Below are 16,122 nucleotides of genomic sequence, written 5' to 3'. Positions count from 1 at the left end.
AGTCAAGGAAAGCACAGAAAAGGACCATAACAGGCCAAGCTCACTTCTTAAAGGAGTTCAGAAATCCTAAATAAAATTATCAGCCAAGCAAAACCAAAACAGATACACAAAAACCCTGAGATGGTTTAATATCAGAGAATCTACTAATGTAAAAAAGTAAATGACAAATTAAATCATGTAACATAAACAAAACTGCAATATAAATCAGCAAAGAAGAAAAACCACGTAATCCCAATAAACGCAGAAAATGCATTTACATTTTTGTAATGTAGAAATTCTTGGCAAACTAGGAATACAAGGTACTTCCTTAACCTCAAATTTCCTCAGTCTTTTTTAAAAAATTTTTTTAACATTTATTTTTGAGAGACAGAGAGAGACAGAGCGCAAGCAGGGGAGGGGCAGAGAGAGAGGGAGACCCAGGATCCGAAACAGGCTCCAGGCCCTGAGCTGTCAGCACAGAGCTGGACATGGGGCTCAAACTCAAGAATGCGAGATCATGACTTGAGCCCAAGTCCAACACTCAACCAACTGAGCCACCCAGGTGCCCTGGTATTTTCTCAACCTTAAGGAAAGTACCGCACCATATTTAACGCTGAAACATTAAAAGCTTTCCCTTATAGGTTGGGAGGATAAGAAAGCTCACTACCAGCACTTCTAATCAACACTACACTAAAAACCTTGGCAAGTAAAGGAACACGAGGGGAAAACAGATAAAAAAATAAGTCAAAGATTTGAAAAAGGACACAAAAATGTCTAAATAGAAAATCTAGGAGAATCCAACCAAATAAGAATTCTAATAACGGAGCTCAGAAAAATGGATTCATGCTGAAGAAAAAAAAGGTCAAGAATTGACAACATAAGGGGCAAAAGCAAGGTAGAGAAGCCCACCACTAGCTAGGAGGATGTATCCCAAAGCTCCCGTAAAGACAGCGTGGTATCAACACGGACTGACAAACAGCCAAGGGTCAGAATGGAGTCCAGAAACAGGTTCAGACATCTATGAATCCCATGACAAATCAGCAGGCAAGGGGATGATGGTCCAAATTAATGGTGCTGAGATCATCGGCTGCAACCCAGCCTGCCTCACATGCGCCTCTGGATTCAATTCAGCCCTCCGCCCACTGCAGAGGGGCCTGGACGAGGAGCCCTGCCCTCAGTATGCGCAACACACTGCAAGTCCCTGAGGCTGGAGGAGACCTTCATGTGGAATGTGGGCAAGTGAGCGGGAAGAGCAACAGGGAAAGACCATGGGCTGAGGTGAGGACTGGCCCAGCTGTGAAGTAAGCAGTCTTGGAAAGACCTAAGGAGAGTACGGATAGGTGACCAAGGCAGTCAGAGGTTCCAAGACCCCACAAGATGTAGCATGCCCTGTCACCATTCTCATTTAATCTCCTAACAACAATGAGGTGTGGAGGGCAGGAATTGTCACCTCTATCCTGGGAAAGAGAAAGGAGGGCTCATGGATATCAACTGTTGCCCAGATTCCTGCCCTCCCCCCACGGCACCTGTGCCCCTTCAGAGTGGCGTGTGAGCCAGGCAAGGAGCTCCTGCCGCCCCACTGAGACATAGGGGTCTGGCTTGGTGCACTGTGATGTCAAAGTCTACTCAAGGTCAACACCAAGGTCCAGAGATCAGACAGCCACAAACTCATGAGAAGCACTTCCTCACAGCTTACTAGGAGTACCGGAAGAGGTGGCTTACTTCTTTTACAGAGAAATGAAGATTTCTCATAGCAGTTCTCCGCATGCCAGCTGTGCAGGTCGTGGTGGCGGAGGGTGGGGAAGTGGAAGCACTGGAGCTGGGCGCAGAACACGTTGTCGCTTTCCGACATGGCCGAGGCAAAGATGGGGTCTGGGGGCAGGAACACCTCTGAGGAGCCTGTGGGAGAAATAACGTGATGTCAGCATACGTACCAATCACATGCAATACTTGTGGGGACTAATGCCCCCCAAACTGGATCATCAAAGGGCCTGTGGGCCACCAAGTGCTAGCTGCACTGTGGTCAGGGCATTCATTCACGACCTCTCCTAGTTTCTATGAGCACAGCTCTGGACAACGTGAAGAGTAGAGTAGTGGGCCAAGACACGGTGGATTAAAAAGTATGAGTTCAGACAGATAAACAGACAAATAAACAGAGAAGGGAAGGGAAAGTCCTTTCTTACAACAGGGTATCTACTAGTAAAAGGAGAAGGGCTTGAAAAGGTGCTCACCGCACACACCCGGAACACACAGTTCAGGCAGGATTATGACTCCAATGCCCACCAGGGGTAGCAGCTGGCCGGCTGAACTGGAAAGCACTGGCTCCCTGGGACCCCCTCCCAGCTCCAGGGAGACCTGTCGCTCACTGAACTCCTTCCTTCCGACCTGGGGATCAGGCAATCAGAAATCATGCTGCCCTGGCAGCCCAGGGTTGGGGTGTAGTGGTGTTGGGAGAGGGGGCCATGAACCCCTAAGCCTCTCTTCTGCAATGTTCCAGGAGATGTGGCTCTGGCCACACCTGGGGCACAGCACAGCCAGCCCCCAGAGTCCATTCTCTAGCTCAGAGAGCCCCTGGACACTGGACCACCAGAAGACTCCTTGAGGCTAACCCAGCCGTGGATCACTGGAGATACTCTCATTTTACTCAGATGGCAGTGCAGTTTACCCTTTAGCAGAAATGAGGCATTCCCATACATGCCTTTTGAACTCTATTTGCTCCCAACACGAAGCGTGCAGGTCAGTTTTGAAGATCCAGCCAGTTTGAAGGCAGGGCTTCATCCCACAGACACTGGGAACATGGCCTCCCAGCTCCCTGACAAGGGTGGGAAGATGGGCTTTCAGGAAGCATTGCGGGATAGAAGCCCAGTCCCCAGCTGACACCCTTGGCTAGGGGATTTTGAGGCCCCAGTGGCTGGACTCACAGGAAGGCCATGGACAGAGGGCAGGGGAGGCGGCTGGGCTCTTTGCGGTGTCTTCTCACAACATTTGGGGAGCCTGCCTCCATTGCTAAGAGTGGGTGCTGCCTTGAGCACTGTTGTCTTTCCTTTGGGCCCCCTACTCCCCAACAAGGCTTCCTGCATCCCTTGTGTATCTTCTTCTTCTCCTTCGGATGCCCCTTCACCTGGGGAGTTGCCTCCCTTCTTAAAAACTGTTTTCTTGGGGCGCCTGGGTGGCTCAGTTGATTAACCGTCCAACTTCGCCTCAGGTCATGATCTCACAGTTTGTTAGTTTGAGTGCTGCATCGGGCTCTGTGCTGACAGCTCAGAGCCTGGAGCCTGTTTTGGATTCTGAGTCTCATTCTCTCTGCCTCTCCCCCACTTGTGTTCTGTCTCTCAAAAACAAATAAATGTAAAAACTAAACAAACAGTTTTCTTCATTATTTGGCTTCTTGTCTTATAGGCCAAAAACTGGAACAGATTCATCCCATCCTTTTTTTATTTTTTATTTTATTTTTTTAACGTTTATTTATTTTTGAGACAGAGAGAGACAGAGCATGAACGGGGGAGGGTCAGAGAGAGGGAGACACAGAATCTGAAAGAGGCTCCAGGCTCTGAGCTATCAGCACAGAGCCCAATGCGGGGCTCGAACTCACGGACCGCGAGATCATGACCTGAGCCGAAGTCGGCCGCTTAACCGACTGAGCCACCCAGGTGCCCCTCATCCCATCCTTCATAAAAGAAACAAGTCTTTAGCCATGAGTCTATCTGCCAGCCCAGAGCACAATTTCAGTGCATGACTGCAAAGCTCTGACCAAGGCCACAAATAAACTCTCAGGGTAGAGTCCTGGGACCTGGTCCTCACCTCCTGTACTTCCCCCAGCTGCCTGGAACCTGCCAGAGCCAAGTTGAGAGTGGAGGATGGGGTGGGGTGAGGGTGACTCAGGCTCCACCAAGCCACCAGATGAAGGGCATAGGGAGGGCTGAGGGGAGGGGGCTCCTCCCACCCGCTGGTGACCATGGGACCACCTGGGCCTCCTCACTGTGCTGGTCAGAAGCCCTATTTACCCTGAGATCATGGGGGGCTGCAGTTTCTTGGTGACTAAAAAGACCATTTCCTCTTTGCCAAACTTTAGTTCCTTTCAAGGCTTCATTTTATTTGCCCTCTCTATGGCATCTCATACCCCATTTTATTTTTAATAGTTTTTTTTTTTTTTAACGTTTATTTATTTTTGAGACAGAGAGAGACAGAGCACGAATGGGGGAGGGTCAGAGAGAGGGAGACACAGAATCTGAAACAGGCTCTAGGCTCTGAGCTGTCAGCACAGAGCCCGACGCGGGGCTCGAACTCACGGACCGGGAGATCGTGACCTGAGCCGAAGTCGGCCGCTTAACCGACTGAGCCACCCAGGCGCCCCACATACCCCATTTTAAAAAAATGTTCCATCCTTTCTCTGCCAGGAACTAAATGAGGCTGATCTCCAAAACATTCAGTGTGGTCTTCAATTAGCATCTGCAGTGGGTTGAGGAACATCTGCCCCAAATTCATGGCCACCTGGAACCTCAGAATGTGACCTTATTTGGCTCTTGAGATGAAATCATCAGGAATTTGGGGTGGGTCCTAAATCCAAGGACCAGTGTCCTTACAGTAAGGGAGAAGGGAATGGCTATGGCAGATGGAGCCACTACACACTGGTGAAGAAGCAAGGAGGGACTCTTCTGGAGCCTTTGGAGGGAGGGCAGCCCTGCTGACACCTTTATTTTGAACTTCCACCTCCAGAACTGTGACAAAGTAAACTTGTGTTAAGCCAGAAATTCGAACTCTCTTTGGGCAGCCCCAGGCATCTAACACAGCCTCCTAATCACATCCCCTACTGATTTAACAAATACCCGCAGGGCCCACCCCGTAAGCAGGGACTCGGGGTACAATGGGCAACAGCAGGAGGCAGAGATCCTTGCCTTGCAGAGCTCACACTGGAGTGGGGGTATAAAGGCCGGAAACAGATGACTAACAAACCTAATGAGTAAAGTATATGTGAAGTCAGAAGATCACAGCTGCTATAAGAAAAAAGAAAGCTGGAGCTTGGAGACGAAGGTAGACCTCAGAGCAGTAACATGGGAGCAGAGAATGGACGGGAGGAGTGACATAGCTTGCGCTGGGCATCGCACACCACTCACAAGATCACTGCTTTGCTAGAAGGACTCAGGGACCTGGCCTGTGACAGAAGTGAGCCCCTAGAGTTGGACATGCTGAGACAGGGGGATAATGAGGTCAAGGTACCAACGCTAAGCATGTCTTCAATAAGCAAGTCACACAACGTGGACACATCAAACCCACAGTATGCTTCCATTTTTATATTTTAAAATAAGTATCACATATAATAACCAGAAACTGAAATGACACTGGGCCCTGCGCAGTGGCTTATGGGAAAATGGGCTGATTCCCTTTAGACAACACAGATCTGTTTTCAAATTTTGGTCACCAATGTTATAAAAATGGTACCCCATGTTCTCTGGCAGGGGCCGCTCTCAGCCTCCATGGAGGGCATGCCAGGACTGGGTGCTGACTTAAGTGTCAGGGTCTCAGAACCCTGGCATGGGGCTATGCAGACAGAGCCAGAGCCAGAGCTTCCCTCCCTAGGGAGAGGCCGTGGGAGGAGGCGCCTCTCACAAGCAGAGATCCAAATTTAAAATGCGCTGGGGAGGAGCACCCGGGTGGCTCAGTCAGTTAAGGGTCCAACTTCGTCTCAGGTCATGATCTCACGGTTCATGGGTTTGAGCCCTGTGTCAGAGCCTGCTTCAGATTCTGTGTCTCCCTCTCTCTCTGCCCCTCCCCTGTTTGTGCTCTCTCTCTCCCAAAAATAGACATTAAAAATTTTTTTAAAAATGCAACTGGAGAGTGGAGTACCTGCATACTTGGTGAAGAATTGCATATATATGGGTAACACTCTGTGAGCACCACTGTGCCAATACACAACGCATACTTACAAAACTCGGAAAAACGTTGGACAAGATGTAAATGAAGTAAGCACACACGTGAGCAGGGGAGGGGCAGAGAGAGAGAGAATCCCAAACAGGCTCTGAGCTGTCAGCATAGAGTCCAACACAAGGCTCAATTGCGAAATAATGACCTGAGCCGAAATCAAGAATCAGATGCTTGGGGTGCCCAGGTGGCTCAGTCAGTCAAGCATCAGACACTTGATTTCAGCTCAGGTCATGATCTCACAGTTCACGAGTTCAAGCCCTGAGATGGGCTCCATGTTGATGGTGCAGAACCTGCTTGGGATTCTGTCTCCCTTTCTCCCTGCCTGTCCCCTGCTTGCTGTCTCTCTCTCTCAAAATAAATAAATGAACATTAAAAAAAAAAAAAAGGGAATCAATATTAAAAAAAAAAAAGAACTGGATACTTAACCGACTGAGCCACCCAGGTGCCCTGAAATGAGTATTTTTAAACATCTTCCCGTGGTAGCTTCCTACCGCCATTCACTCATATTCTTAGGCATAGTCTTTTCTTTGGGGTAAGTTTGCCATTGATGACAAAGGACTTAAATCTACTTCCCACTGCTGTTGTGATGCATCATCCCTGGGCCAACTTCTCAGGCCCAGCTGCAGTAGGTGGCATCTGGCAAACAGCTCCTTTCACAAGCAGAAGTGGGGGTTCTGCCACTGTCGTGTTTGCTGGGGGTGTGTTTTCAGTGTTCTTTTCATGCTGCAGTTTCTTAGCAGAAACCTTTTAAGATGCTTTTAATATGGACACTTTCAAACAGACACAAAAGCAGAGGGAAGAACACAGTGAACCCCTATGAAGCTCTGAAGCTCTCTCCTGGATCACGGCAGCTCATCCTGCACGTTCGTCCACAGCACAACGCTATGGTCACACCTCTGAAAATCCATGTCAGTCTCCACTACAAATCCAGACTCAGCTTCCCTAACCGTTCACTGAAGTTTTTATAACTCCCTTCACAATCTGGGATGCATCAGAATCCACTGTGGTACATTTAACTGGCGCAGCCACTCTGGAAAACAGTATGGAGGTTCCTCAAAAAATTAACAATAGAACTATCCTACGACCCAGCAATTGCACTACTAGGTATTTATCCAAAGGATACAGGAGTGATGTTTCGATGGGGCACATGCACCCCAATGTTTATAGCAGCACTACTGACAACAGCCAAAGTGTGGAAAGAGCCCAAATGTCCATCTACTGATGAATGGATAAAGGTGTGGTACATATATACAATGGAATATTACTCGGTGATCAAAAATAATGAAATCTTACCACGTGCAACACCATGGATGGAACTATTATGCTAAGCGAAATTAGTCAGAGAAAGACAAATATCATATGACTTCAATCATACATGGAATTTAAGATAGAAAACACATGAACATAAAGTAGGGGAAGCAAAAATAATATAAAAACACGGAGGGGGACAAACCATAAGACTTTGTTTTAATGTTTATTTATTTTTGAGAGAGACAGAGTGTGAGTGGGGATGATGCAGAGAGAGAGGGAGACACAGAATCTGAAGCAGGCTCCAGGCTCTGAGCTGTCAGCACAGAGCCCAATGTGGAGCTCAAACTCATGCATGGTGATATCATGACCTGAGCCGAAGTTGGACATTAACCAAGTGAGCCACCCAGGCACCCCTCCCCCTCCGTAAGAGACTCTTAAATACAGAAAACAAACTGAGGGTTGCTGGCGGGGGGAAGGGGTAAAGGGGTGAGAGGCATTAAGGAGGACACTTGTTTGGACGAACACTGGTTATTATATGTAAGTGATGAATCACCATTCCTGAAATCAGTATTACACTATATGTTAAGTAACTTAGATGTAAATTAAAAAAACAAGAATTCATGTGCTACATTTGGATTTATGTGTTTTTGTTTTGTTTTTTAATTTCTTTGAACCCAAAACAAATGATGTTGAGTGGTGTCAAGTATCTTAGGCCAGCTATCTTGTAGTAGAGGAAGCTTTTTTAGCCACATATTCATTTTGTGGCTACTACTTAAATCCAGAACAGATCTTCCAGGTCCACTTGCGGCAGGTACATGCAGCTAATACCATGCTGCACCCACGCAGAACTGCTGGACATCAGGGCCACAGCACCGTCCGTGTGGGCGCCTCACTCTTGCCTCGGGTCCCTCTCACATTGAGCCGCTGCCACCAGCGTTGACACACATTTTTTCTAAATTTCAGGTTTGCTCTTCGAATGCCACAGTGGAGCCATCGAGACAAGCATAGCCATGAGAGCCTACCTGGGGCCTCTCATTCTCGTGCCAGGGATGAGATGAGGGTCCCATGGCTCCCAGTTCAGAACATGCTGTCATGCTATGCAGACTCATATCTCCCACTTTTTAATCACTAGTGTCAAGAAGACAGTGGTGTCCAGGAGTGTCTATACTGTCCTGAAGGAAAGTGCCCTCTGCTGGGGCCAGGGCAATGGGCCTTCGCCTAGGATTCGCCTCCAATGGCTCTGATTAGGGCAATGAGGAGCTACTAGATTTATCCACTGCAAGGCACATGGAGACTCTTGGGCCTGGAAATCTAAGAGCTATTTACTTGTCTCCACTCTGGCGGGAGATCTAAACTCACAAACTCTGGGAATGCAAATGTGGGACATGCTTACAGTAGGCTATTTTGGAGGACACAAGAATGGGGTGACTTCCCTAGTAGGAGCAAAGGTTGGTAGGTGAGGCCCCTCTGCTGGGGCCTCTGCATTCACCATCTCTGCTCCTTGCCCCTTACCAGCTGCTAGGCTCAGCACCTCTGCCCCGTGGGACCCTGCCTCTCTCTGGGCAAGCCAGGTGCCTGGGGCTTTTGAACACCAATACTGTCTGTGCCTTCACCAATCATTCTATGTAGAGACACAGCCAGTCACCTGCCACACAGCCACTCAGGTTGGGAACCAGGTGGGCTCTGAGTTCAATGCCCCTTCAGACTCCACAGTGAGGTGGACAGAGTGAGATGTGTGGGGTCCCTTGGGACCACCATTCCTCACTTGTTCTTCTCAGAGACACCGAAGACATCCATGGTGGGACTGGGATGTGTTTGGGGAAAAAGAACAAGACCCAAGTTCAAACCAGAGGCCCAAAGAACAGTCCAAAAACGAGGCCTGACAAGGGACAGGGTAGGGGAACATAGCTCAGGGAGCAAGTGAAGAGGCCACAGCCAGGGCCTGGGAGAAACTTGCCAGTGCCAGTGCAATGGGGCAGGAGAAGAAGGCACAGGCAGGGGGCAGGACTCAGCTGCCCATAGCAGATATGCTTTCCTTTATGTTACACTGGTGTTTTCAAGCAGCTCAGCATAAAATCCGTAAAGCAACACACACACACACACACACACACACACACACACACACACACACACACACACACACACAATCTATTTTAAAAAAATTTTAATGTTTATTCAGTTTTGAGAGAGTGAGACAGGGTGTGAGCAGGGGAGGGGCAGAGAGAGAGGGAGGCACAGAATCCGAAGCAGGCTCCAGGCTCTGAGCTGTCAGCACAGAGCCCAACATGGGGCTCGAGCTCACAAACCAAGATCATGACCTGAGCTGAAGTCGGATGCTTAACCAACTGAGCCACCCAGGCACCCCTCACACACAATCTATTTTAATTCCATCTCCCTGATAGCTTTCCTTCCAGTTTGGATTCTACTTCTGGATGTCTCTATCCTAGAGGCTTATCCGTCCCTCTCTGGTCCACATCAGCTATACACTCTGTACGTTCATTTTTATATCCAAACTACAGTCCTTAACTTAAAGAGAAAATGGAGAAAATGGAAAATCTGGAGAAGGCTCCAGCCCCCACACGGGGCCTGAAAGAAGGGCCTTGGGGTACCTGCCCAACATCACAATGCTCCCTGCAATCCAGGGCCCTCCCCTCTCCATGAGCCCTGCACCAGGCACTCATACAGGCCAGGCACTGCTGGGGAGAGGATGGGGAGCCCCCAGCGATACCCCCTAGTCGGGATGATGCCTCCACCCCAATTTCAAACCGAGCAACTCTTCTGAAAGACCAGGAAGACTTACCCTTGAACGCTACCTCCCAGCGGCCTTCTAAGGAGCGGTTCCGGCTGGTGATGACATACTGGTAGCCAACCCACAACCTGCAGGAGGGCAGAAAGGCAGGAGATCTCAGCACAGCAGGGAAACAGCCATGGATTGTGTGTGAGTGTGGGCATCTTACAGTTATATTGACCTTTAAAATACCAAGCTTCTGGGGTGTCCGGGTGGCTCAGTGGTTAAGCGTCTGACATTGGCTCAGGTCATGATCTCACGGTTTGTGAGTTCCAGCCCTGCATCAGGCCCTCTGCTGTCATTGCAGAGCCTGCTTCAGATCCTTTGTCCCCCTCTCTCTGCCCCTCCCCAACTCGTTTTCATTCTCTCTCTCTCTCTCAAAATAAGTAAACTTAAAAAAAACCTGAGCTTCTAAAGCATTAATGATTTTTAAAAATTTTGAAGCTTAATTTTAATAAAATGCATTAAAATTCTAAACAATAAATTCACAGGTCAGAAAAAGCTGTATCTTGGGTAACTCTTGCCAAGACTAATCTTATTGGCTGATCGAGTAAAGTTCTTACATTCTGAGCAAGACCAATCTTATTCTTGGTGTATATACAGCCTCATGAATACAACTCTGTGAATAACCTAAAACCACAGAACAGTACATTCTAAAGGGGTGAATTTTACAGTATGTGAATTACATCTCAATAAAACACAAGCCCACGTGAGTCTACACTGCAGTGTTGGGTAAAACCATGCTCGTGGTCTCCCGCTTGGTCTCTGCTCACAGCCAGCTCCCCACAGACCTGCAGCCCGCTCCTGAGCATGCACATCACAGCACTGAGAAGGCCATGCACATGGACCTGGATGACTGCCACAACCACCCACCGAGTGTGTGCCTCTCACCCCAGCCTTCCAGCCACAGTCCTGGGGATGCCTATCAGCAAGCCCAATGCCACCGTGGGAGCCCTGGCTTGATACCACTCTTGTCCCTTCAGCCTACTGCCATGCACACACCTGCCCTGGGGAGATGGGGAGTTCTCTACCCAGTGGGCTGAGCCTTCTCACTTCTCCATGGACTCACAATCATCCTGTGATCTAGAAGTTATTTTTTCTCACTGTGTAGTTGTAGAAGGAAAATGGCAAGGTCTCATGATTTGTCACGGTGTGTAATGGTGGAGGCCAAACCTAGGCAGGGTCTTGAAATGAAGGCTCACTCTCCACCTGCCATGGTCATCGTGCTCCTACGGCAGTGTGGCATCCCTGGGAGGGAGCACTGGCTGTCTGGTGACGCCTACAATCCATTCCCTGACCCCCAGCAGCACGGAAGGGGCAGTATGACACCAACTCCAGAGGAAGAACACCACAGTCCTTGGCACACACTTGCCCTCCAGCAAAACCCTTAAACTCTGGGCCTGGGAAATGCTGGCAGTTGGCTACAATTTCCACACTTTCTGCAGTGTCACAGAGCCTTGGGGACAAGAGCCAGGCTCTGGAGCTAGACGGCCTGGGCTGGAACCCGGGCACACCCCAGCTAATGGGTACCCGCAGTCAGGTGTGCACCCACCCTGGGCCTGTCTTCTCACCCACTGGCTAACTCACCCTATGGTTTCTGGGAAGACTGAACAAGTACACCCATGGAAGCACTGAGCATAGGGCCTGACAGAGCCCACTTTCTCGGATCCTTCCAAGATCCCTACCCACTTGCATGCCCCTCAGGCCAGGCCCATGAAGTCCATCAAACAGCTCCTCCTGACACCGCTGCAGCTGAACCCGTGGATGGGAGCCAACGAACGGGGCTGGCCCGAGGTGACATAATGTGGTAGCCCATCCCTGCACCTCTGACAGCTCCCAACATCACCCTGATGCCTGCTCTAAACCCCAGATCTCTATGTGTTTCCAGTGGGTGGAAACTCTTCCCCAAAGTGCCGGCTGCCAGCAAAGCTGAGGAGTGGAATGGGCGGCCAGAAACCATGTCCTTGGTGGGTATCCGGCTTGCTGGATGGAGGCTTGACCTCAGGCCCCTGGGTCCCACCTCAGGACTCACTTGTGCTGGTCCTGCCAAGCAAAGCTCCGCTCTGGCTGGTCCCATTCCTGGGCCAGGACAAAGCGCAGCTCCTGGTCAGTGGAGAAGGTGGCGAGGGAGCCGTTCACGCGCTGGCAGGTCTGCGCGGCATCCCAGTAGTTCTCTCCACTCAGGTAGACCCGGTAGCAGCTGGCCGTGCCTTCATAGTGGTGCCATCCTGTCGGGCACTTCCCTAGGAAACATGAAGGGCGGGAGGGGAGTTGTCCCCTAAATTAGGATCCTCCTCTGAAATGCAAATAGACATGCTGCATCTGAGCAAAGGTCAGAAATCATCCCAGAAAAAAAAACAGAGAAACTGAGGCTCAAGAGGTAACCTCTGCCTGTAAGACCACATATACTGTGAAATGTAAGTTTCTCTAAGACCCAGATGCAGCCTGATGCACAAGTACATTCAGGGACTCATCTCATTTCTGTAAGGCCTTTGATTTACTTGGCAGTAAAGATTGGCTGCTGAATGCATTTTGGTAAAGTGGATTTCATTCTCAGATGAAGTCTGGTTGACAAGACGGCAGATCTCTCCAGGCCAGCTCACTGCAAGGCCTGGCAGGAACCAGCAGAAAAGCTCCTGGCCCACACCACCCTCACTGACCCAACACACAGCTCTGGCCACTCCACCAGCAAGCACACTGCTTCCTGAGCCCACTCCTCAGCTCTCCTTTTCTCTTCACGTGGGTACCGGCCAGCACTCCCCTAAAACACAAGTTCACGGGGTCAGAGCTAGAAATGCCACTGAAATAATGGGACCTATATAGAACTTATAGAAGGCTCTATAACCTTCAAATGCTGGAGTACCCACCTCCTAAGTGCACACTGATGATGAATAATACTTTTTAACAAAGCCAGTTGTTGGGGCACCTGGATGCCTCAGCTGGTTAAGCGTTCAACTCTTGATTTTGGCTCAGGTCATGGTCTGTGGTTCGTGAGTTCGAGCCCCATGTCAGGCTCTGTACTGATACTGCAGAGCCTGCTTGGGACTCTCTCTGCCCTTCCCTGTCTCTCTCTTTAAGTAAATAAACAAACAAACAAAAACAACAATGAAGCCAGTTGTTAACAAAATGCAACTTTTTGATGCATCTACATCCTGTGGAACTAGTAAAACTTGTGAAAGATAGATGTTCATGTTTTTATTACTTAAGAGCGTGTATGTGTGTGTAACTTATTAACAAAGGTACAGAGATTACAACAGAGGAAATGGCAGTGCTGGCCTGTAGCCAAGGAGGCATGCCACAGCATTGCTGCGATGCAGAGAGGGGGACAGCGCCACCTGCCCACTGGGGAGGGCCTGCTCACATACGGAGAAGCATGCAGGAGGACTCTTCACTGTAGACCAGGAGCCAACCCTGAGAGTTATCCCTGCTTGGAAGGTAAACAGCGTGCACAGCATATGTCTGCTGTGTGGCATGGGCTTGAGGGGCAGGAAGATCACCAGCAGTTCCTAAGCCCCAACATGTGATGTGTTCCACCTGTCACACTCCCTCCAAGTGGGCTAGAGGTGGAAACACTGAGGTGTGCACAGGTCAAGCACCTCGGCTGGTGAGCAGTAGGGCAGGCTTCCACTCTAGCTTCTCACCCACCGCCACCTTGGGATGGGTCCAGGAAAAAAAAACCCTGGGGACAGAAGTCGGTGGCTGGGAGCAATGGATGGAGGGAACATTACTTTTTACTGGCTCATCTTTTTTTAATCATTTGAAATTTGTGGAATTATTATCTCGATAGAAGGAAGTATTCCTGTTCAAAAGAAAACAGGTAAGCAATGAAAAGGGCGAGCATGAGACAGAGTCAGGGTTCCACAGGGCTGAATCCTGGCACTGCTCCCGTTGGCTGTGTGATCTTGGATAGGCTGACCTCTCAGAGCCTCGGTTTCTTCACTTGCCAAGCTTTGCCCAACGTCCCTTCAACCACGAGAACCTTGCAGTTCACAGCTATTAAGGACCAACGCCGGGCACACTATCAGGGCTTATGGGATGGCTGGCCCCTGCCCCTAGCCCATTCAGTCTCTGTCAGACAGAACCAAGGCACCACACGGGGGCTGGGCTCTGAGATGCTCCCCAGCGCTGAGTGTCTGTGGGAAGGGTATTAACATGGCCAACTGCAGTGGACACATCACATGTCAGTTCCTCCTGTCCTGGCGTGTCGTACCTACACATATCATCATGCCTATTTAGAAGGGGGGTTTCGGTGTGGTTTTTCTTTCATCCTTCTTTAATCTTGTAATGCTCCTTTAAAATCTTAACGTTACAGGAAGTTCATTAAATAACTAGTCTCTTCCAAAATGGTTTAACAACAGAGGTAGGGTCTTCCCACCCCATCAGCTGGACCTCATCTCTCGGAGCCTGTTTCTCCATCTACCAAAGGGCAGGCATAGTCCAACCCCAAAAAGCAGCTGGCTTGTGGAAACAAGCAGCCTGGTTCCAGAGCCTGGGTTTGCGTCATGGCTTCACCACTCAGGGGCTGGGTCACCATATAGCCTCACTCATCAAAGGAGGTTGATGCCCGCTGATCGCCCTGAAGGGTCATTTTAGGAGGCACACCCCTCATCCAGGCAAGTGGCCCTAGGACAGCCAGGGGCTGCAAGGGGCCATGCTGGACAGTAAGGCTTAGGTCCCAGACAGGGCAGGTCTGCAACTTACTGCTGAAGCGCACGGGCTGCGCCACATTCACCGCATGGAAATGCTTGGGGTCGTTGCCTCGGGCCCGGCCTGGCCGCGGATCCACAGCCTCCTTCCCATGGTAAGGACGCGACTCTCCAGTCACTTCTGAAAGCAAGAAGAGAAATGGGCTGTACACACTGCTCATGCAGCAGCGGGGCACACAGTCTCAAGTGGCTCTCTGTGGCCAGTGCCAAGATAAAGCCCAGCGTAGCCCGCCTACTCAGGGCTGGGAAAACCAGGTTGGAGGTGGGAGGTAGCACGTATTCCAGTTATTCACTTGTTCTTTAAAAATCCGAAACCTTGTTGCTCAGGCCCAGTGGGTCACATGCACTTCTTACTGAAACTATTCTTTTTGTTATTACTAATATGAAATGAAATCTCTCCTTCATTGCATTTTCTAACAGGCAACTGTTAGCACAGCACAGGGTTAGTCAATCCTCCTGAAAATCCCTCAGCAGCTCCAGTTCATGGCAGGCAGGCGGGGAGGAGAGGTCTCTCCAGAGCCCAGGCTTCCCCTTCCACTCCAATGGCCTGGGAGCCTCTCTTTAGTATGAAGATGGAAACACTGTGTGATACCCTCCTTTGCATTACTTGCACTGGGCCTGAGCAGCAAGGTTTCATAGATTTTATAGGCGTCTGTGCACCTGCCTGCTGGTGCCTCTCACGGCCTCAAGGCCAGGGCCTTCTGATATTCCTGCCTGGCTCCTGGCCACCTGGCACAGGCCCTCATGTGCAGCTGGAAGTATGAACAGGAAGCTGAGGATGAGGAATAATTCTAGTTTTATGGACCACGGTCTACTAGCAATTCACATATCGGTGCTTCCACAGTCTCTCTGGGGAGGGTGGGGTCTCCCATCCAGAGAGTACCACTCTCCCCCCTCTTCAAGGTGAGGGGTGATGCAGAGACATGAAGCTATGTACCCGAGGCACAGAACGGGAAAGTCAGAGGCAACATCTCACCTGGGCCACATTCCTCTCCACTCTGCCCGCATGGGGGCATCTTGGTGCACAGTGAGGACACCTGGTGCAAGGTCAGGACAGATAGTGTTGAACTTGGGTCTGCATGGTTGCATGCAGAAGGAGGCCTGCTCTGCTTCCAGACAGCCTGAGGCAGAGGATGTGGGGGACCTGGGCATGGCGTGCAGGTGGCCTTCTGCAAACCCACCTTCCCTGACTCCATGGTGCCCCACTTGACTGAAGCTCCTCCAGCTATCTGATTTTGCTCATGTCACAGATCCTGATGTTATTTTCATAAATAAACTGTATTTTTTCTCATTATAAAATAACACATGAAATACTTAAGAAATGCGAAGTTTGAAAAGCGAAAATATATAACCTGTTACTATGCTAAGGTCTGCTGCCCTTCCAGTCTTTTCTTTTTACATAAATCCCTAAAAATATTGGGATCACATCACTCCATCTTATGATTTGCCTTGTAAGCTTAAGTCTATAAATAGCTT

General features: G+C 49.7%; 1 protein-coding gene across 7 annotated transcripts in view; it reads right to left on the bottom strand.

Moving 5' to 3' along the window:
• DGCR2 (DiGeorge syndrome critical region gene 2) overlaps positions 1 to 16,122 on the bottom strand; it is a 100,859-nt gene that overhangs the window by 22,949 nt on the left and 61,788 nt on the right. For 4 of the 7 annotated variants that reach the window (XM_086682278.1, XM_086682275.1, XM_025933282.2 and 1 more), the window contains 4 exons: positions 14,642 to 14,767; positions 11,973 to 12,192; positions 9,953 to 10,029; positions 1,702 to 1,878 (listed from right to left, as the gene is read on the bottom strand). In XM_086682278.1, coding sequence (XP_086538404.1) covers positions 1,702 to 1,878; positions 9,953 to 10,029; positions 11,973 to 12,192; positions 14,642 to 14,767 — 600 coding nt within the window. The remainder of the gene's footprint in view (positions 1 to 1,701; positions 1,879 to 9,952; positions 10,030 to 11,972; positions 12,193 to 14,641; positions 14,768 to 16,122) is intronic. The other 3 variants (XM_086682276.1, XM_025933283.2, XM_025933281.2) reach the window with 1 other exon arrangement.

This window comes from Puma concolor, chromosome D3 (assembly GCF_028749965.1).
Source record: "Puma concolor isolate L17-30 chromosome D3, mPumCon1.1.hap2, whole genome shotgun sequence".
In the NCBI taxonomy this organism is placed as follows: Eukaryota; Metazoa; Chordata; class Mammalia; order Carnivora; family Felidae; genus Puma; species Puma concolor.
The sequence above is the reverse complement of the archived record's forward strand: the minus strand, read 5'-3'. Positions and strand labels throughout refer to the sequence as shown.